At 43.7% G+C, this 22,910-nt stretch overlaps 1 protein-coding gene across 2 annotated transcripts in view; it reads left to right on the top strand.

Moving 5' to 3' along the window:
• The window catches only part of NSMCE2 (NSE2 (MMS21) homolog, SMC5-SMC6 complex SUMO ligase), a 243,301-nt gene that overhangs the window by 8,068 nt on the left and 212,323 nt on the right, over positions 1 to 22,910 (top strand). For both annotated transcript variants that reach the window (XM_004580722.3, XM_058668491.1), the window contains exon 2: positions 5,390 to 5,560. In XM_004580722.3, the coding sequence (XP_004580779.2) occupies positions 5,404 to 5,560 (157 nt within the window). In that variant the 5' untranslated portion in view covers positions 5,390 to 5,403. The remainder of the gene's footprint in view (positions 1 to 5,389; positions 5,561 to 22,910) is intronic.

The following is a 22,910-nucleotide window of genomic DNA, read 5'->3' as shown; positions in this document are numbered from 1 at the left end:
GGGGTCCTTGAGCCAACCCTACTCAGTTCACCTCCTGTCTTAGCAGGAACAGTGGCTTTTCCTGGCTGGCTTTCACCCCATTCTGGTTCTTGTTGTTGGATGTTTCAGCCCGGCCATGGCTTGTCCATACCCACATACAGCTTACACATGGCTCAGTAGGGGATTGAGACCCAGCCTAGTCAGTCCCACATCCACCCTGGTTCTCCATGACACCAGATGGTGTTGGTATCTGAACCGGCCTGGTGCATCCAATCCCAGCCCACGCTAGTGCCTTGGGTGACTACAACTGTTTCCTAGATAGAACGCAGCCCCCATTCCAACACACGCGCCCCTTGGTGGGAAACTCAACCCTGTTAGGGTGTCCAACTAGGGGGACTTGTATTTCCACAGGGTTGGGCCCACACAACCCCATAGAGTCTACCCCCAGACCAAGTTCTCTCGCATGCTGGATACAGTCTTGACCCTGCCAAATGTGACCACTCCACCACTCCACCAAACAGTTGGGTAATGGTACCCATCACTGCCAAAGAGGCCCCCATCCATAGTATTGGTGTGGGCTGGTGTGTGACGATCAGTGATGTTCTAGGCAAACAGGCCATTTCTGTATTCCGAATTGGGTTCGAGTATTTGACTAACCGTAATTGTCTCCTGAGTACTTCCCTCCAAACCACCAAGTCTCAGTCCCCATGCATGCCTAAAACTTCCATGACCCTGTCACTGGGAATCACCCAAGATTCACTACTCACCTACACTAAAATTGGGCTTAGTCATGGGTGTCCCCAGGCAGCAAACATATCTTAAAAAACCCCAGAGCAGGCCGCCGGGTGGCCAGCAGGCAAAGCCTGGCACCACAATGGTGCAATGGCCGCCCTGGGGGAGGCCAAGGACTCGTTCACTGCCTTGCGGCAGTGTCTTTGGCGTGAGCCCCCAGCATTGGGTCCGACCCGGCAGGGGCACCCCCCACAGCCACCACACTGTGAGGAGCGGCACTTGCCCCCAAACCCAAGGCCCGAACCCCTCCCAAACTCACCCAGCCACAAGATATTAGCAGCTAGGCGGAGCTAGGAATTTTAAGCCAGTTCCCAAGTTCCCTCATGGCGCACTTACCCTGAGGAAAGAGCTCTCTTGGGTCCTGGGTGAGGCCGAGGACTCGTTCACTGCCTTGCGGCAGTGTCTTTGGTGTGAGCCCCCAGCATTGGGTCCGACCCGGCAGGGGCACCCCCCACAGCTGCCACACTGTGAGGAGCGGCACTTGTCCCCAAACCCAAGGCCCAAAACCAATTTCTATTGTTTGACCCTTGATTTCTGTTTTCCAACTTAATGCTCATTTTTTATATTTATACTTTGCACAATATCTTGACTTTTGCTGTGAAAAACTGAGGTGTAAATAAGCACTCTATTTCCCCGAATTCATCTTTAAAAAGCATCATTGGTTTTTGTTTTGTTTTCATATTTTCTGTGTTTTAGTTTGAAGTTTTTAGGTCCTAGGAAATAATGTAATGAGAGCCTTTGTTTGATTTCCCCACATTTTAAAATCTGAAGCAGTTTGCCATATTTGCCTCAGGTCTTGATGTTTTAGATAGCTCTAAAAATAGCTAAAATAAGGGCCAACACAATGGCTCACTAGCTAACCCTCCGCCTTCCAGTGCCAGCACCCCTTTTGAGTGCCAGTTTGTGTCCTCCATTGTCAGTACCCATATGGGTGCCAGTTTGTGTCCTGGCTGCCCCATTTCACATACAGTTCCCTGCTGTGGCCTGGGAAAGCAGCAGAGGATGACCCAGAGTCTTGGGACACTACACCAGCAGGGGAGACCTTGTGAGAGCTCCTGGCTTTGGATTGGCTCAGCTCTGGCCATTGCGGCCATTTGGGAGTGAACCAGCAAATGGAAAATCCTTCTTCCTCTGTCTCTCCTTCTCTTTCTAAATCTGCCTTTCCAGTAAAAAGTAAAGTAAATCTTTAAAAATTAGCTAAAACTGAAAATTTCCCTTGATTACCCCATACCCAACTGAACTGATTTTTTGTCTTGTACTTGAAGACCTTCTACACTGTCTTCCCATTAAACTTCCTGAGGACAAAATCCAGCTATCTTTAAAATTTTGTATTTATTGGAAATGTAGCTTTATGGAGAGGAAATACAAAAAGATCTTCTATCCTCTAGTTTGCTCCTCACACGGCTGCAATGGCCAGAGCTGCGCCCATTCAAAGCCAGCAGGCCTGTGGGGGTTCTTGCGGGTCACTCCAACGAGGCTGCAACTCCCACTGGTTTGTGTGAGGGCCGAATGTGTGGTGGGCAGGATCAGGCTGGACTGCAACACCCATTAGTTTGCGTAGAAGATAGGACTGGAGATGGAACTGTCCCAGCAATTGTAACTCCCAGAGCGCACGTAAGTAGATTTGGGTGACGGAATGGGCCAGACCCTATATTGACATGCCCACACAAAAACCAGGTCTGAGATCACCTCAAATGAGGTGTTTGGAAATCCCCCCAACTGAACCACAGCACTCAGAACTCCAACCATGGAGAGAATTATAGGTTCTATGGTCTGACTGTGGAGCGTATGTGCCAGAGCTGGGCCTCCTCAGTAGCTTAGACGGAGTAGTGGACAGCATATCCAGATATACATGGAGGATATGGCAGTACACTGGAACCTGCAGAGGATACCTGGTGCCATAACAGAAGTCGAAGGACAGAACAAATCTATCAACAACCCCAGCAAAGAGTTGGCAGTGAATACCTGGACTAACAGAGACTCTGAGGTGAACTGTGTTAGCTAGTGGATTCTGTGAAATCTTATGTTGGTCTCCCCAGCTAAAGTGGGAGTCCCTGGAGAGCAGAAGCTAACATTTTAAAATTAATTATTTTATTTTATTTTTAACATTGTTTACATGGTTGAGAGGGATGCTTGCCCATATTGGTCCCTGCTTAGGGTAGGGAGGGTCAGGTATACAGAAAGGTGGTGGGACAAATGTTTCAGGTTTTTTTTTTTCCTCCTATGTTCCCACAAAGGAGGGTGCCACACTCTGCTATCAAACTACATCAGACCTGGGGATGGGGGACAGTCATTTAATGACATCTTAGAGACCCAATTGTGGAGAAGAGTATTTTTTTTAAGTGGTTTTGGTAGTTCTGAGACATCATCGGCTTCATTGCACAGGGTTGAGAAAAATATGTTGGCTGACCAAGTCTACCTTAGTGCATCCACACTCAGACACTTGCTGCAAAGCTTGGAGGAGAGTTGTCCAATCTGTTCTACTTTCCATCCTTTGATGAGGCAGTTGACATCACCTGCTGACCTAGGTGAGCTGGCTTTTATGTCCCCCGTGTGCATCTGGGCATGCTATCCACTGCACAGACATCAACAACTGTGGAGGTCCAATCCTGGCACATGCACTCCAAGGTTGGGTCACATAGATTGTGATTGGCCCTATGGCTCTGTGGCTGGGATTTGAGTCCAGCAGTCTGGTTGGGGAATCCCCCAAGAAATCTCATCTGGGGTGATCCTCAGACTTGACTCTTGTGTATATTAGCCAGTGCAAGGTCAGATGTGGTCTGTCACTTGCAACAGCCAACAGACATATACTGGTGGATGTAGCTGCCTAGTCCGTTCTGCCCCTATTGCATATCTCATGCAAACTGATGGGTGTTGTGGAGTCTGACCAGCCCACCGGACATGGTCCTCATACAAACCGGCAGGCGGTGCAGCCTAATTGGGGCAACCCCCAGTAACCCCAACAGGCCTGACTCCAACCCCAGTTTTTGCATGTGCCAGCCTGACCCAACCGGCATCCTATGTGGCTCTCATGCTCGTGTATGGGTGCCGTGGCTTAGATCAGCCTGGCCAGCTCCAAGATTTGGCCTTCACTTAGGTATGCCCATAGGTGCCACTGCTTTGTCCAGCCTGGTCCACCAGTGGGAGGTGCAGCCTAGTTGGAGAGTGCTCACAGTTCCTCTGCAGGCATGCTGCCAGCATTAGACAGGGGATACTGCAGTCTAGCCTGACATAACGTGCACCCAGGCCTGACACTTGCCAGCTGGTGCTGTGGCCAAGCCTGGTTGCCCTGCACCCATTCTAGCTTTCTCTCGTGCCAGTGGGTGTGGCAACCTAGCCAGGCTGGCTAACCCCCAGTCCCAGTGCTCATGCTCACCTTTATAAGCAGTGGCCCAACAGGGGAGTTTTGGGGGTTCCCTTACTAGGTCTGCCCCCGGCCTTTTTTGTTGCACATGCCAGCGGATGTTGTGGCCCAATCTAGATGGCTCGCCCCCAGTCTCAGCATCTGGCAGCAGGTACTGCGTCCTGGCTCAGCTCTTGCCAGCAGGTGCAGCAGAGGCTAATACTTCTAGTGCTTTGTGTGCAGCTTGGTGCATGGTTGATTTTCATGCTGGTAGAATAAACAACGTAGTGCTGTTAGATAAGTCTTAAGAGTGTACCTCATGAAAATGAATGCATTTTCATACTGGAAGAAGTGCCTGGCACCTTAGGAGATACAAAATATTTGTCACTGGATTCTGAGTTGTGCAGTGGATGTTCATGTTAGACTAACACCTCATAAACAGAAGTCAGACTCCCAGGCATCTCTGTTTTATATCCTGTGTGTTTTCAAATTATTCTAATGATTCATATCCTAAGAACTTTAGCATCTATTTGTAGAGTGAATGAGTGAGCCTAATTAAAAGGAAGCCATTACTGAGAAAACAGTATTAGTAGCAGTACTGGTGTGAGATAGAGGAGAGGATGTAAGTGCCAGAGATTGCAAAGGCTCTAACGCTGAGTCTTCGTGTGCCATGTGCTAGACCACACCATGCTTATCCCTTCTTTGTTGAAAGAAAGCCCGCCTTTCAGAGAAGCTTGTGGTCAGCCGCAAAGTGGCAAAGCATGAATTCCTGTTGCATTTCTGATTCTGAGATAGTTTCCTTTTTGTGTGTTTACACCCCCAGGCTCAGTCCTTCCATCCCATTCAACTTGTCCATTTTTTCAGTTGCTCTTATTGAATTTCAGGTGGTTACTGAATTAAGCAAACATGTCTTTTTGTACACAGCTTTATAGAACTGGTCCAGTTTCAAGAGTTGTTTGAAGGTGTGGTTAGGGGATGTTTAAAATGAATGTCATGACTGAAGTTGTAATACTCATGGCAGATGACTTACCACAAGATAAGAATTCTATACTGAAATTCTGCTTTTACTGAATATGGGTTCCCACCAAGTCTGTGAATTTGGTGACCCAGATCATGGAACAGCACTTTTGTATCCTCTCAGGGGATGTAGAATGTAGGTAAGAGTGGCATTGGTAGGGTGTTGAATACAGTCATGTGATTATTCACAGTAGTTATTAATTTTCCTTTGTAGTTATTTTTCTGACATTCTCTTATTTATTGTGCTTAAAAATGTAGGTAATCGTTTCAAGATGCCAGGGCGTTCCAGCTCGAACTCAAGCTCCACTGGATTTATATCCTTCAGCGGGATAGAGTCGGCTCTCTCCTCCCTAAGAAACTTTCAGTCCTGCATCAGCTCGGGGATGGATACAGCGTCCAGTGTTGCTCTGGATCTTGTGGAAACTCAAAGTGAGTGTTGACAGCAATGAAACTTCTGTTCTCCTCTGTTTGGGGGTAAAACTGTGTGGTGGCTTTCCTCTAGGGATGCTGTTTAAGTGTCCTCGGTATGATCATTCAGTGAGATTGATTCTTTTATGTAGGTTCAAACAGTGAAATTCTGTTAGAAATTGCATCAAAAGTTTTTGGGCAATAACACATGAGAAACCTTAGTTAATTTTCCCCTCAGTCTTACTGTCTGGCTTCAACCTGAATAGTTTCTGTTTGTTGACAAGTTCATTTGTCTTGTCATCTGTAGTGTCTAATCTTGTGTTAATTCTATCTAGGGCGTCTTTAATTTCAGATATTATGTTTTCAGCTGTTGAAAACAAATAACTAGAATCTCTTTGTTTTTCTGTCTCCCATTTTGACCTTCATCATGTTCCTGCCTTCTTCTGTGTTCTTGAGGATACGAAGTTTGTCTGTAGTAGCTGTTTAATATCCTTGTCTGCACTTTCCTCTTCTTTGTTGCTGCTTTGTGACATGGACATTGGATGTATTATGTGTTGAGTGTTTGGGTTTTATAGCCTTCCTTTAAAAAGTGATGACAGTGGTTTGGCAGGCAGCTAAGTGATTTGTGAATTAGGCTGATCCTCTCCAGGCTTCTTGTGACTCTTTGTTAGGGTGGCTTTAGTGTGGCCTTTATTGTAGGGCTATTTTATCCTTGTTACAAAATGTAGATCCCTAGAATCTTTATTGATTGTACTGAGGGTTGCATGAGAAACCTCTATGGTGAGGTGAAATTTTAATGTCTCTGAGTCCTATATGATTTTGGGGAATTGTTCACTTTATAGCTTCCAGAGATTGTTTCTCAGCAGTTTAGGATTCAGCTTTGGACTCAAGGCATCCGAGACAGATTTCTAGAGCTCTGTTTGCACAGTTCCCTCCCAGTGCTCAGGCTTACACACCCCTTCAACTTCAGCCTCTGGGAAGCTCAGTGTCTTGTCTGCTTACTCCTCCCAGACTGCTGAGCTCTGTTGGATTTCTCCTCCCTTAGACAGGCAGAAGCAGTTTTCGTACTTGTTTCTCTCGTTACGTTTTCTGCAGTAATTGTAACCTTGATCTGCCTGCCCGTTATTGGACAGTCCCTTCTTCCCCCTCCCTCTCTCTTTCTGTTCTTCCCTCTCTCCCTTCCTTTCTCTTCTCTCCTCCTCTCTCTTCTTTGGCTCTCTCTCTCCCTTGGAAAGGCAAAGAAGAGAGGAGGAGAGACAAATCTTCCATCTTTTGGTTTACTTCCCAAATGGCTGCAATGGCCGGAGCTGAGCCGAGCCAATTTGAAGCCAGAAACCAGGAGCTTTCTCCATGTCTCCCATATGGGTGCAGGGTCTCCAGGCTTTGGACCATCCTTTTCTGCTTTCCCAGGCCATAAGCCAGGAGCTGAATGGGAAGTGAAGCAGCTGGGACAAACTAGTAGCTATATGTGATCCCAGTGCCTGCACCAGGCTCAAAAGTATGTATTTCATGTAGTCATTCATGCCAGGAGGGTCAGTTCCACGCCAGTTATCCATTCATGGCCTGTAGCATTGCCTAGCCTGGTTTGTAGTATATAATTTGGACCTGATGGGTATTTGGCTTTGGTTGATGGGCTTGGAAAAAAAAAATCACAATAAAAGCAAGCCATAAGAGAGAACTGAAATACACACCCCTCCCACCAAGGGATTATTGTCACTTCTGATATTCCTGAGTACTTTGGCTACACTTTTCCTATGTTTTGTTTTAAATAAACACAAATTGGCATAAAATACAATATTTGTATTGTGTACTTTAAAAGGACATATAAGCATTTTTTGAGAGATTCATGCTCGATAGCAGGGATTGGCAAGTTTATAAAGGCTCAGATAGAAAATCTCTCAACTTTGCAGCCCGAGTGAGCTCTCATATCTCTGCCATTGTAGGGCACAAGTCACTGTGGATGGTTCATGAATAAATGGGCGTGAGTGTGGTCTGAGAAAACTAGAGGAAAACTTGTAGTGGGCTGGATGCGGTTCACAGACTATAGTGCTGTCTCCTGCTATAGAGCTATAGGCAGTTTATTAGAACTATTTTATCTGCTTAATCTTACAGTAAATGCTTGGTTTTACATTTATATTAAAAAAACTATTTCAAGAAAAAAATTTGAGCAAAGTTTTATGGAAAGAAAATTTTCGGAGTTACTTTGAGCCTGTAATGCTTAATGAACTTCATATACACGTGACATCCATTGACATATTTAGACTAATACTAAAGGTTAGAATGTCTACCCAGATGACTAGTCTACGAAAAGCTTAGGTTTGGGTTTTAAAGAGGACACAAGAAAGTGTTCAATAGTTTGCTCCTTCACATAGTTTATCATTCTAGTGGGAAGATAGGCGGGTATTCAAATGCCAGAGCAATGGGAAAATGGAAATAATTATCATCACCACTGTTTTCATCAGAAAAGCCCAAAACTTGCAGACTAACATTGTGAAAGCATATTTTTCAAAATTAAACTTTTTAAAGCTCACATTTTGTCATTAGCAATAGATATTATCGGCTACATTTTCAATAATAAACTCAATGTGTTTATGTGTCTGAGAGGAAAAGTGAGTTCCTTCTGCTGGCTTACACCCCATGTTCCTGCAAGGCCTGTGGCTGGACTGAGGCCAGAGCCCAAGCTGCAACTCCACCAGGCCTCCATGACTCCGAGTATCTGCCTTGGCAGGAAGCTGCAGGAAGCCCTGGAGCAGAGAATTGAACCCAGGTGCTCAGATGTGGGTGACGGTAACTTACCTGCTAGGATAATTGCTTGTTTCTTAGTTTGTTCATTTTTGTCTACCAGATACTTAAATCTGCATAGCCATAGTTAGTTAATAATTCTTCCCATCCAAAAGGATATTCCATGAGAAGCAGTAGCCAAGTCCATTTGCAGCTCATACAGTTATACAAGGTTTTTCTTTGAGATAGCCATCATTCTTTCATGAGCAGCAAATGTATTTTATGTTTACTTATCATTCTATCACACAATATTAAAAGATGTGCCTAATGATACTTAGTACACTGATCCTTTCACCAAGGACATTCTGAAGTGAAATAGGCACTTTCCTTTGAGCCCATGATGGAGAGTGCAGTTACTTAAGGTGGTACAGCTTGGTGCTATGACTCTAATATATGCTAAGGCACCAGCCTGTTTTCTCACAATTGTGTTGGTACCATCAGTGTCTGTCCAATAAAACAAAGAAGTCACATCATTATGAAAATAGTTTCGACCCATAGACTACTGAAAGCATTCCCAGGACCACACTCTGAGCCCCAGCGGCACATGAAGCAAAGTGTGAGTACTTCTGAGCAGGAAGTGGATGCCAGGAGACATTTCCATAGAAAGCAAGCCTAGGGTGGCTCCCAGCAGGCTCGGTCCAAGAACCTGTGAGGCGAGTTGTTTTTTCTTTAAATCGATGAATGCTCTAATTTGGTGTAATTAAATACCATAAAGCACAACTTATCCACTCAAGGTTTTCTTCATGTTTCCTAGTAGACTTTTGGTATATTTTTCTTCTTCCAAGAATTTCCAACTATACAATAAAATAATTGGTAAGAAATCAAGGCATAACTAATTACAAATTAAATGAGTTTCCCAAGGTTAATTTCTATCGAAAATAAAACTGTAAAGCCCCAACTTTTTTACTGTGATACATGTTTTCCATTGTCTTTTTTTAATTTAACACATGTGAATTGTGAATATTCATGAGTTTCTTTGTGAGGTTTCAGTACAGATTTAGATTAGGGCAGTGCAGGGTAAGCATTGCTTTTTTTTTCTTTTTGTGATGAAAACACTGAAAATCTTTCCTATCTATGGCCCCCCTCCTTTGTGCTATGACAAGCTTCTGACGTGGTATGTGGTGGCCTTCCTGCACACCTCATTCTCTGCAAGCTCCTGCAGATACTATTTTATTGTCAACTTCTGTAAAATCAACTCTTTTAGATCCCTAATCATGCCGTACTCATTTTTGTATGCCTGGCTTATTTCATTCAACATAGCACCTGCAGTTCATGTTTTAGAAATGACAGATTCATTCCTTTTTATGGGTGAATAATATTCCATCACACAGACACACAGACACACACCCACACACACACCCTCTTCATCAGTTGATAGACACTTAGGTTGGTTCTGTTTCTGGCTATTTTGAGTAGTGCTGCACAAAACATAGGCATGCAGCACACTGATTTTTTTTTTAATATTTGCCCAATGAGAAGTTGATTATTGAGTTATATGGTAGTCCTAGTTTTCATTTGGGAAGAAATCTCTGTACTGTTTTCAGAAACGATTGTTCTAGGTTACACTGGCATCAGTAATGTGTAAGGATTTCCCTTCCTCCATAGCTTTTCCCACACTTACTTACTTATTTTTTTCATAACATCTGTTCCTGCATCAATGGGGTACATGTCATTGTGGTGGTTTTGGTTTGAATTTCCTTACTGATTATTGATATTGAGCATTTAATATTCCTGCTGCCTACTCATATGTGTTTTAAAATTTTTCTACTTGTTTATTTATTTGTATTTTTGGCTATTGAGGTCATTGTATATTCTAGATCTCAATCCTTATCAGATGTACAATTTGCAAATATCTTCTTCTTGTCCATAGAGTTATCTCTTCACTACTGTGCGCATGCTTTTAGTTTCATGCTATCCCATTTGTCTGTTTTTTTCAAATGTTCTTTCCTGTGACACTTTTGGAGTTGTAGCCAAAAAGATATCCCCACTCTAACATCATGAGACATTTTCCCTCTGTTTTCTTTTAATCATTTAATTGTTCTTTGGTCTTGATTTGAGTATTTAGTCCATTTTTAGTTGTGAGAGGTAGTCTAGTTTATTTTTCTGCATGTGGATATCTAAGCAACATTTATTAAAGAGACTGTTCTTTCAACAGTGAATATTCTTGGCACCTTTGGTGAAGATCAGGTGTCTGTGGATGCCTGGATTCACTTCTAGGCACTTCATTCTGTTTCGTTGGTCTTTGTGTTTGTTTTTAATGCCAATGTCACACTGTTTTGATGATTATAGTTTTGAGGTATATTTTAAAGTCAGTGTAATGCCTTTTGCTTTGTTCTTTTTGTTGATTGCTTTAGGTATTTGGGTTTTTTTTTTTTTTTTTGGTGGCTCCATGTGAGTTTTAGTTTTTTTTTCTAGTTCTGTGAAGAATGTCTTTCTTTCTTTCTTTCTTTCTTTTTTTTAAAGATTTATTATTATTGGAAAGCCGGATATACAGAGAGGAGAAGAGACAGAGAGAAAGATCTTCCATCCGATGGTTCACTCCCCAAGTGAGCCACAACGGGCCGGTGCTGAGCCGATCCAATGCCGGGAGCCAGGAACCTCTTCCAGGTACCCACGTGGGTGCAGGGTCCCAAGGCCTTGGGCCGTCCTCGACTGCTTTCCCAGGCCACAAGCAGGGAGCTGGATGGCAAGTGGAGCTGCTAGGATTAGAACCGGCACCCATATGGGATCCTGGGGCGTTCAAGGTGAGGACTTTAGCTGCTAGGCCACGCTGCTGGGCCCGAAGAATTTCTTTAATATTTTGATGCATATAGGAGAGTAGTTTCAATATGGTCTCAGATTGAGGTTCTGTCCAAGTATGCAGAGAGCGGAAAAACACCTGGTATTTAGGGAAAGTTGAAGGTTAATTGAACCTTCAACCTATAATAGAGACGAGTATCATGTGCAGGAGCAGATGCCTACAACTGACTTGATAGTGGCTGCAATCTTAGCTCCAGTTGTTAGTTCCATCACTTTGGGCAAGGTAGGTTTTTAGTTTTGAAACTTTCATTCCTCATCTGTGTGGAAAAAAAAACTTACTTCGTAAGATTATTGGAATTAGATGAAGTAATATATGCAAAGTGCTCTTATCACAGTGCTACTTCAACATCTGTCATGAATGATCCCTCTAGTGGCTGGGTTCCTGCCACCCGTGTGGAAGACCCAAGTTGAATTCTGAGCTCCTGCCTTCAACCTTCCCTGGTTTTAGCCATTGTTGGCATTTGAGGGGTGAAGAGTAAATATCTCTTTCTGTTTATTTTCTATCTCTTTCTTCCCTTAAAATAAATTAAAAATAAATTAAAAATTAAAAAAATACGGTTAATCCTGACAGTGCTGACTATGCTTGGAGGAAGAGGCTGCTGCAGTTACAGTGAAGAGGATTTCCTCCATATGCCTGTCATGCCAGCAGCGTAGGCTCGTGGAATGTAGGACTTTGGGTGCAGAACACCTGGCATTCTTATCCTATCTTTGTCACTTAGTATCTTCATAATCTTGGACATTTGTCTAGGTTTCTCATTTATAAAAGAGTATCGTGGGGATTAAATGAAGTACTGTTTATAAATTGTTTAGAACGGGGTGGGTGTTCTGGCACAGAGGTTTCAGTCACCACTTGGGAGACTAGCATCCTGTGCCATATGCCTGGGATGGAGTCTCACCTCTGCTTTCACTCCAGCTTCCTGCTTAATGCACCTGACAGGCAGTAGATGTGAAAAATGAAATTTATCTGAAAAGCAGAGTTAACAGAGTGGGAGAGAGAGAGAGAACTTCCATTTGCTGATTAACTCTGTAAATGGCTGCCATGACCTTGGCTGGACCAAACTCCTGTAAGGAGGCAGAAGCTTCTTCCAGACAGTCCACGTGAGTGGCAGCAGCCCAAGGACCTGGGACATCATCTTCTGCTTTCCCAGACACATTAACAGGGAGCGTGGAGACAGATGTGACCTAAGTGCTTGTGTGCCTGCTAGCCATGGGGCACTCCTGGTTCCTGGCTTCCTGGCTGTTGCAGACTTTGGGTGAGTGAACCAGCAGATGGAAGATGTCTGCTTTTCTCTCTCTGTCTCTCCTGTCTGTGTCACTCTACCTCTGTCATATATGCATGCATGGATGCATACATACATACATACGTGCACACATACATACAAACAACTGAAAATACAATAAAACCAAGTGAGGAAGTGCGAGTAGCAAAGTCTATGAACTCTCCTCAGAGCAGAAATGCCCTCTTTTCCTGGTAGCCTTGTAAGATAGGGCAGCCTTCTTGTTGGCCTTTTAGGGTGTCGCAGTTTCATTTCAAATTAGAATAAGCTTTGGTAAACCAAGCAGCAGTTCTTTTTGGGGGTAATTGTTCATCCTTCACCCTGCGGTTCTCTTGCTGTTGTTATTATGACGTGATCAGTAAAGGGGGTTCTGGCCCCCAAGAGCTTGTGGGATGCTGAAGGGTTTGGTTTTTGTTTCTGATTGGTTACATTTTCCTAATTCCTGGACCTGATTTTTTAATTAGTTTTTCTCTAAATTTCTTGGTATTCTAGTAATGTTTTTTTCATTTGGCCTAATTGGAAAATGAAATTTGTTACATAATGAGAATTTTCAAACAACTGAAGCTTAATTTTTTTGGGTTTTGAGTTTGTTTTATGCTTTCTTGTACAGAATGTACTGGCCTCATTTATAAGAACCATGATGATTGGGATTGGTTTTAGTAGCTCTGGAAGGTTGAGTAAATCTGAGAAGTGGTCCTTCCTAAAACGGTAACATACCTCAGGGTTGAGGGCTCTTTCTTTTCCTGCATCTGTGCAGGCTATAGAGGCTTGGTTAATGGCTCCAATTCTATGGGAAAGGTATGTGCATTTGGATTGAAAAGTTCCCAGATTCTCACTACATATTTGAGAAGGACAAAAAGAAAGTCCCGGTCCTTGGGTTCATGTCCCAAGTGCCCACAAAAGCTAGGACATGGCTGAGGTTGGAGCTGGAAATACAGTTCAGCTCTCCCATGTGGATGGAAGGGATCCAACTGCATGAGCCATCCCCAGGGCTGGGTTAGCAGGAGGTTGAGGACAGGTGCTGGAGCCAGGTAGTGAACCAGGCACAGCTGGATAGCATGTGTGTCTGCTAGCCAGCAGCATCTTAGCAGGTGGCTCAAATGGGTGCTGCAAGAGGCACGTGGACAAAGGGATGTATTTTGGATTGTTCAAGAGTCTAACAAATGAGAAAACCTTGATGAAGATATTTTGACTTTTTTTCTTTCTGTGCTACTTTTCATTTTATTTCTTTGGACCTCTGAGGCAGGGAGCCTTCAGTTACTGTCGTTAGACAGGGTGTTTGCTGAGCAATGCTAGAGTGTGGTAGTGATGGGAGACACGTGGTAATGACCCTAAGGATCCTCTGTTAGACATGCGTGGTTGGCAGGGCTGTTTGCCTGTGTGGTATCTCGTGTGAGCCTGTGAGGTAGCGACTGGTTAGCTCCACGAAGTACCTGAGAGACCAGGGCCTTAGAGAAGGGCAGGGTGTCTGCTGGGTAGCAGAGTTGAGTTAGGGACAGAGTAGGGATTTGAGGATAAGCAGTGTGAGTCTGATTTCTGCCCTCCACCATTACACTATATCAGAAATGTGCTGAGCCAATCTGGTGGCATTTGCAGTCCATAACATTTAGTGACATTTACCTCAGAAAACCTTGGGCATTTTGTCGAGGGGAACTTTATCTGATTTTTGAATACCAGACTGAGGTTGGATGCTTCTGCAAAAGAGCCTGTTGACTCTTGCCCTGTTCTGTAGTGAAGTTCTTGGCAGCTCTCTGTGACCAATCTTTGGAGATGGAGATGGCACGTTTGGCTCAGGCACTTCCGTAAAGGTGAAAGGAAGCAGCTGTAGCTAGTGCAGGCGCTGTCTGAACCTGGCGGGCCACTTCCAGACTCGCCTCACGTGACCAAGCAGCCAGTACCACATTTGCTCTTGCTTTGCAGGCGTGCTTGATGGAGATGCCAGTGGGCTGAATCCCCATTCTTTCTTTGGTTCTTTCATGTAACCAAACTTGATTCTGGCTGGGAATAATCGCCCTTGTAGATTTCACCCCTTTTTCCTCACCTTAGTCCCCACCTACCCAAGAAGTATCATTTTCCCTTTGTGACAATTCCTTCAGAGTTAATGATGAATAGAGTGACCATTGAAAAGAAGAGAAACGATTAGAAAATGTCATTACATTTTCTTGCCCCCAGGAATAGTTGACATTTCGCATTCGCAACTCTTAAGTGTTTAGTTGAGAATGGTTTGTTTGTGAGGTGATAGTTTTACTCCTCTATGAGGCGTTCTGAAATCTAAACATTTGCTAAAGATAGAAAAAAAGTAAAACCAGAAAATTATGCATACTGCTTGAAATTCAGTAAATGGCTAGCAGGCTGCTTTTTAAATTGATAATTTTGTGAGACCTGGGAATGATGCGATAGATACCCAAATGACCCTTGGCAGGAGAAAGGTTCCCGACTTGTTATCATCATGGGTAATATTTGTTAGTCTTACTGTAGGCCAGGATCTGTGCACATCATTTTGTGAAAATGGAGTAATCATTTTGCTTTTATTTAAAAATGTTCTCAAGTTACTTGATTACTTGCTGTGTCAGCAACACTGACTTGGTATTTTCAAGGCTTGTTTTCTATGCAAGACTCCTATCTTGGATTTCTGCTGTGTTGTTATGTATTTCTTCATCTAGAGAACTAGTTCTTAGTATTAGGATTCTAGTTTTGAAAAAGGGGACATTTCTTTTGGGTTTGCCCTTGTACTTTATGCCATAATTATGTTATTGAAAGGAAGCAGTAATTAGAAGTAAGTGAGTTGGGCCTGGCATGGTAACCTAGCAGCTCAAGTCCTGGCCTTGTACACCCAGGATCGCCCATGGATGCCAGCTCTGGGCCCAGTGGTCCCGCTTCCCATCCAGCTCCCTGCTTGTGGCCTGGGAAAGCAGTTGAGAACAGCCCAAAGCTTTGGGACCCTGCATCCACGTGGGAGACCTGGAGGATGCTTCAGGCTCCTGGCTTCAGATCAGCTCAGCTCTGGCGGCTGCAGCCGCTTGGGGAGTCAATCAGTGGACAGGAGATTTTCCTGTCTCTCCTCCTCTCTGTATATCTGACTTTCCAATAAAAATAAAATAAATCTTTAAAAAAAAAAGAACTTAGTGAGTTGAACATTAGTTGTGGCCACATGCTAATAAAATTTTTATTATATTGGTTTTGTAGCTAGAGCCACACTGAGAACTGTGGTCTTTCCTGGTTCATTTTTGTGAGAAATGTGTACCACTAGGTGGCACCAGAACACCTCTTCTAAGAAGCCAGGGCCCTTCTTGACCTAGGTTGGTCATTGGCAGTATAGGACTATTTACAAGACACAATCACTAATTGGAATTTAGTAGTTCGAATGTAAAAATATATTGATTCCATCAGATTCTAGACACTAAAAAAGTATTAATATTATAACAGTTTAAGATCAACTTGCCAGGAATGAAAATGTACTCTCATTTGAGCCAGCTTTATTTTCCAGTTGTCTGGGTTATTCAGTTTTATTTAGAATAATTTGTGAAGGCAAATAGAAATGTGCAACTCCTGGGGCCAATGTTGTGGAATAACACCTGCAAGCCTGCATCCCGTATGGAAGCCTGTTCTCGTCCTGGCCGCTCCATTCATGATCCAGTGCGCTGCTAGTGGCCTGGGAAAGTAACAGAAGATGGCTCCTGAGCTTGGGTGCCTGCCACCCACATGGGCGACTCAGATGAGGCTCCATGCCTCCTGGCTTTGGTCTGGTGCAGCCCTGGCTTATCACTGCCAGTTTGGAAGTGAACCAGTGGATCGAAGACCTCTCCTTCTCTCCTTCTGTCTGTGTAACTGACTTTCAAATATATAAATAAATCTTTTTTGTAAAAAATAGGAAATTTCTATGAATCATAAATAAAAATAAATGTTATTTATTCTACATAATGGACCTTGATTTTGTTGTTGCTGTTGACATTTAGTAATCACTTTTTTGGGGGGCAGATTTGTACATATTGTTCACAGTGAAAACCTTGTAATTTTGTCCTAATTACAGTGGGCCAGTTGTGATTGGGACAGTTTTTTTTTTAAATTAATTTTTAATAATCTTACTTAGTCTGTTAGGGAACAAAGTGTCAAGGGCTACAGGGTGAAAGTGGGTAATACCATTGTTTCCACATCAATATCATTTTACCCTGTATCTGGGGTCAGGGAAAAAAACAAAGGGAAAAGCCCCACCCAACCTCCCACCCATCCCAGATCCCCAACGGGAGGCGCGCTCTGAGGGTCCTGCTCATACAGTTTTGATAGTTCATCAGTTCTGGATTGCTGCCAATCTCTCAGTTCCAATCGCGATGAATCCTATTCAGAACCCACTGGCTGACAGTCTCTTCATGGTTGGGGTTCTAAGATCAGCAGTTCAGTTGGCGGGATCTCCAAAGAAACTTCATCTGAGATGATCCCAGGCCTGATTCTTGCGCGAGTTTGCTAGTACAGAGTCCGACACCGTCTATCACACGAATCAGCTTATGCTCATGCTGGTCGTTGGGATTGCTGGGTTCGTTCTGTTTCCAGCCCTGTCTTCCTCGTGAACCGACGGGTGTTGTAGTCCAGTTCGATCCTGCCCACTTCATACTCGGTCCTCACGCAAACCAGTTGGAGCTGCAGCCTGGTTGGGGCGACTCCCCATAACCCCCACCAGTTCTGCCCCCTACCCTCGTTCCCATGGTTGCCAGTACGCACCGCAGGCTTGTCAAGTCTGTCCCACATCCTGTTTAGCTCTCGCACGTGTCGATGGGCATTGAAGCCCAGCTCAACCCAACCAACCTACTATCCAGCCCACACACCCACTGGCAGGTGCCACACCTGCCCCTGTCCTGGTGTTCGTGCTGTCCAATGAGAGTGGTAGCCCCGAAGGAGGTGCCCACTATTTCCCTTCTAGGCCACACTCACTCCCAGATTATGCACTCTCCAGGTAATTCTGGCATTTGACTTGACAGAATTAGCTCCAAGTGCCAGCCCAGCCTCTGCCAGCTAGTACTGCGGCTAGCCCAACCAACCCTCACCCACTCTAGTTTTTGCTTGCACCAGTCGGAACAGTCATCCCACCGTGGCCCTTCCCTTATCTAGCCCACATGAGGCCCACAGGTGTAACAGCCCTGCCTATTCTGATCTGCCCCCATCCCGACTCACGCTTTCCAATGGAAGTAGTTGTCCAGCAGGGGAGCCCACATTTCCCTGTCAGCTTTGCCTCTTCCCCCTGATTATCACATGTGCTGTTTGGGCGCTGCAACCACATCCGGTACGGCTCATCTCACCTTGGCATTCCTTATTGTGTACTAGTATGTGTCACAACCGAACTTGGCTCGACCCACACTCTGTTCTGGCGCTCGGACTCACCAGCGGGTGATGTGAACAGGTTCAGCCTGGTCTGCCCCCAATCCATGCCATGTGTATACCAGTGGGATAATTTCCATTGCCTGTTCTAGGCTGTTTCCTATTGTGCTTCTTGCGCTTACCTGCAGGGACTGTGTCCTGCCAGAGGAGTTGCCGAGGCTCCTCCATCAGAAACTCTCCCAGTGCCAGGTTTCGCGCATGCCAGTGGGTCCATGAGCCAGCCCTGTTCAGTGCACCTCCTATCCTAGCAGGAACAGTGGTGTTTCCTGACTGTTCTTCAACGATTGGGACAGTTTTGTAACGTGAAGGAGTGTGAAGAGTGCTTTCCCTTTGTTTTGGCTCTCTTCATGAGAGAGTTGATTTGTTTCTTTTTAAAGGGAAAGGTTTGGCTGTTGTTTCCCTCACCTCACCTCCTGTTGCCTTGGAGCCTCACTCCATAACTTTCCAACTGTTCCAACACCTCCAGATTTGCTCTCCTTTTTGACTAATGCCCTGGAAGCTGGCAAGGGTTCTCCACACGGGGGCGTCTGGAAGTAATTGGCTGTTTTCTAAGCTGGCCCATTCACTTTCCGATGTTACTTTTTGAAATAGTAAATGAGTCACTTTTTGGTTTTTAAAACACTGTTATAGTATCCAAATACCATCTGGGTTTCTCTAGACTCCTGGGAATATTCCGTCTATTGAGTCTGCTTCCTTATCTCTAGAGCAGAGGCTTGGGTTAGGTTTCAGGGTATGAAAGTGACTGCTACAGATCAGGCTGAGTTGGAGTCACTCCATCAGATTAAAACATTAGACTAGCACCTTGTCACATGTCTGTGACCACTGGAAAGTTCATGGAGGATTGCTGAGCAGCGATGACAACTCATGGCAGAAGTAGGACACACTTAAACATCATGTTTGAAACATCAGATTCCCTTTCAAAGACAAAATTACCTGTCTTCTGGTAAGCAGAAAGCTTTTCCTAAGGTTGGTGACTGACACAGTTGAAACCGATTTGGTTATTCTTGAGATTATTGTCTAGGTCTATTACTTCTCTCACTGGCTGTACTTTACAAATGAGGTTATATATTTGTGTTATATAGCATTCTTTAGATCTTACATTGCTGTCTTGCAGAAATATAATGTCAGCCACATATGTAATTTAAAACTTTGTCAGCAGCACATGAAAAAGAGGTGAAAGTAATTCTAGTAATATTTTATGCAACATAGCATGTGTGTGTATATATAATATTATTTTAATATGTAATTGGTATAAAAATTACCAAGGAACTATTTTGATGTTCATTTTTGGGTGATGCTGAAGTAAAAATCTGACAGGTCATCTCAGTCCAGACTAAACCACATCGCATGTGTTTAACCGCCGCATGTAGCAGATGGCTACCTGCGTGGATCACAGCAAATGTACAACATGGAGATTAGACAAGGAAGGGCAAGAATTTGTAAGGGTAGCTGACCAATTTGTTTTGCAACTTTTTAGCAGTTTTGATTGATGAGTGGTCAAATGATTGGGAAAACCAAATAGTATCTGCTTTTTGGGGAGGTACTTGTAACTCCTCTGCCAGTGAGGTGACTGGTAGTTTTAGCTTTTTCCCAAAATTGTTGAGTTAGCTTAAAAGGAAAACTTATGTGTTTCTGGGGTCATATTAATATTTGGTTCTGTTTGAAATGTCATATGTTAATTTGAATCCGCATTTTCATACTTTGTAGCTGATGTGGTAAATTAGTTTCTTATGGTATTGGGCAAGCCAGAGAGGTTAAGCCTCTTCAGCAGCCAGAATCCTCTAATTGCTGTAAACAATTAGGCTTGTCAGCAGTTGACCTTGGAAATGCTAATGTGTTTGTCCCTGGGTGCAACCTCAAGAACCAGCTTTCTCTCTGTGGGTGGAAGTTAGGAACCTGGTTTGGAAAACTGGATGCATTAGGGCAGGCACCAAACCGATTGTGCTGCTTCCAATTTTGCATGTGACTGAGTTGCAATAAAGCATGTTCTTTGAATCGGTTGCAGATACTTAAAGTGAAGTTGAAAGGCAGCTTCATTCACCTTTGGAGCTACTCTTTCCGCTTCATTCTAGTGCTAATCTCCAACCATGAGGATTGATTTAAAAACTAGACATGTTTTCATTGCTGTTTCATCATGTTTAGTAGGCTTCTTGAAAGAGGATCTGGAAACCATCTTTTATTAACCCCTTTGATTTTGTACTTAATGCTATTTTAGTGCTGGATTCAGAACATAGCTGAATCAATGAGGAGAAAGGAATGCTGGGGAGACAGTCATTGGCCACCATCGTTAGGCAGCCACCTGGGCCATCTTTGCTCTCTGTCTGAGTACCTGATTCAGGTTCGAGCTCCTTTCTTTTGGTCCAGCTCCTGGGGATGCCCACCCAGGGAGGCTGCGGTGAAGGCTCAAGTACTTGGGTCCTTTCCACCTCCTTTGGAGACCAGATGGAGTTTCTGGCCCTGGCTTCCACCTGCCTCAGATCTAGTTGTTCTCGTGTTTGGGGAGATGGAAGATCTCTTTCTTTCTGTCTCTGTTAATGTCTCTCTGCATTTCCAATTACATGAAAAGCAATGTCAGGTGGGAAAGTTATACAGCGAGTGCCACGTAGAGCAGGTGAGGGAGGGGCGGGAAGGTCAGAATCACTGGTCGTGGTGGCAGTGACAGCTTTGACTCTGACACAAGGGTGTAGGTTTGCTCCTGCACAGAGCAGTGGCTGGACAAGGGCAGGTCCCCCTTTACTTACAGCACTGACTCAAAACATTTATTCGAGTTTGGTTGTTCTTCACTATTCTTTTGTAGTCATTAGTACTTTATGTTGATTAATCACCAATTATTGTCCATTACTTCTAAAGACTAATAATTTAGTTAGATCAGAAAAACATATAAAACTGTATATATGTATACACACACACATACACAAGGTAAAAATAGCGTGGTAGTGAATATCCCATGAGGAAATTCGGAGTTTACTTATTCCACTCACTAGTCAGTGAATGACTTCCTGTGTTACGATCTAACAGTCTAATTCTCCATCCAGCATGCACACATCTTTTGTAGATGCTACTTAACAGGCAACCCGATAATAGCCAATTCTGCTTTTTGTGTGCCTAGTGTATTCTAAGAGCCCTGTGGGTGTTCGTTTCTTTAGTTTTTTCCCACAATGCAGTGTAGTAGGTAATTAATAGCCTTGTTACCAGTTTGCATGTGAGTAAATTGAGCTTTGAGATTTATAAGGACTATATACTTATCTCTAAAGAAATGTTGCCATGTATTTGTTTTCATAGCAATAATCTAATTCAGATTATAAATAAATATTTTAATGACTCCTTGTACAGTCTTACCCCATCATCTTTTGAAAGTGTGATTTACCTCTTTTAAGTGTCAGTAGCTCGGAGATAAATCCTCTGTATCTGCTCAATAGGCGTGGCACCTCTGCTCGTGGCAGATAGCCCTTCTACCAGCTGTCATCTTCTGCAGCCGGAGATGAGAGAGCTCCTCTTCGGAATGGTGCCCAGAGTCCTTTCTGTGCCATTTCCATGACTGACTTTTAAGGTTACCTCAGTGGACTTTTGAAACGAAATCCAAAGATTATTTTTGATTGATCATTTCTCTACCCATGACCAAATCTTCAGACATGGGGGCTCTCAATTTCTACAACCTTTTTGAACCATTGAGCATAGTTTACAAGAATGGTCGTGATATCACCAGTTAACCCCACTCCTCCCTTACCTGCCGGGGATGTGTTCCAGAACCTCCGTGTATACTTGAAGCCACCAACAGTACCAGATCCTATATACACTAACAATGTGTGTAAATTAGTCTAACGATGATAATGAAGGGTAATAAAGAAAACCTAGAAACTGTGATAAAAATGTAATATTGTCTGTCTCTCTTATTCTCCTTTTGGAGCAGTATTTGATGTGGTAAATAAGATGCTATTTGTCATGCGTGTATCTCAGTGCTGGGTTGGCTTCTGACTCCAGCATCCTGCTGATGTATACACGGCAGACAGCGGGAACTGGACAGGTAGTTTGGTCCTTGACATCTGTGGGCAGCCTGGTTTGAGTTTCCGTTCCTGATTTTATCGTAGCTGGATCCTGACTGTTTGCAGGCATTGGGGGAGTGAACCAGAAGATGGAAGATCTCTGTCCCTCTTTCAAATAAGTAAAGTTAAACATTAAAAGCATTCTGTGATATTATACTAAATTATTGTGATAATGTGAAATACAGTGCCAGGGTGAAATGATTAAGTGAGCTGGATATAGCCATGTAATACACAATATGAATATGCTGGACAAAGGGGTGATCCATATTCCTGTTGGAATGGAATAGAATGGCAAGAGACTGAATCAGCTTACTCAGAATGGTGTGCAATTTGAAACGTAGAACTTGTCTATTTCTGCAACTTTCCATTTAATGTTTGTATACCACAGGTGACCCTAGGTAACCCAAAGTCACTGATAAGGGAATATATACCATAGTTACTGGGTGGTTCTTGTACCCCTTGTCTTTAGTCATGTGACTTCTCCATGGCATGTCCTCTCCTTCTTGCTGGCTTGAAGACATCAGTTTATCTTTTGGGCTGAACTTAAGTGTTCCCCCCACTTTTTTTTTCAGACTTTCTTTTCCTATCCAGACCAAATTGGTCTCTTCTTTGAGTTTGTTCTGTACTTTTTCATCAAAACCATTGAGCAGTTCTTTGGTTTCAGCTGATTGTAATTCCCTGTTCTCACCGTTGGAGATGGGGATCTGAAGAGACTAATGTGATATCCTGTTTCCCATCCAAGTTTTGGCTTTGTAGTGCCTATGGTCTCTGCTGCATTGCTCAGTGCCACCATTTCTGCTTTGAAGCAGCCACCAACAGAGCATAGGCAGATGGCTGTGAGTTAACCAGTGGTAAGTTGGACTTCATTGCTCCCTGATCTAGATGAAAGTGTTCTGTGATTGACTGTTGTCAGATTCATGGAACTGAAGATGGGTTGAGATTTGATAATTGAATGATACATGAAAAGGGATTACATGGAGGAGAGCAGAAATGATTCTTCCAAAAGATTTATTTTGGCTGATCAGTTCATTGAATTGCTAGTAGACACTAATTTTTAAGAAGAGCTTATTATGGGGCTTACATTGTAGCATAATGAGCACC

Source organism: Ochotona princeps, chromosome 9 (assembly GCF_030435755.1).
Source record: "Ochotona princeps isolate mOchPri1 chromosome 9, mOchPri1.hap1, whole genome shotgun sequence".
NCBI lineage: Eukaryota > Metazoa > Chordata > Mammalia > Lagomorpha > Ochotonidae > Ochotona > Ochotona princeps.
The sequence above is the reverse complement of the archived record's forward strand: the minus strand, read 5'-3'. Positions and strand labels throughout refer to the sequence as shown.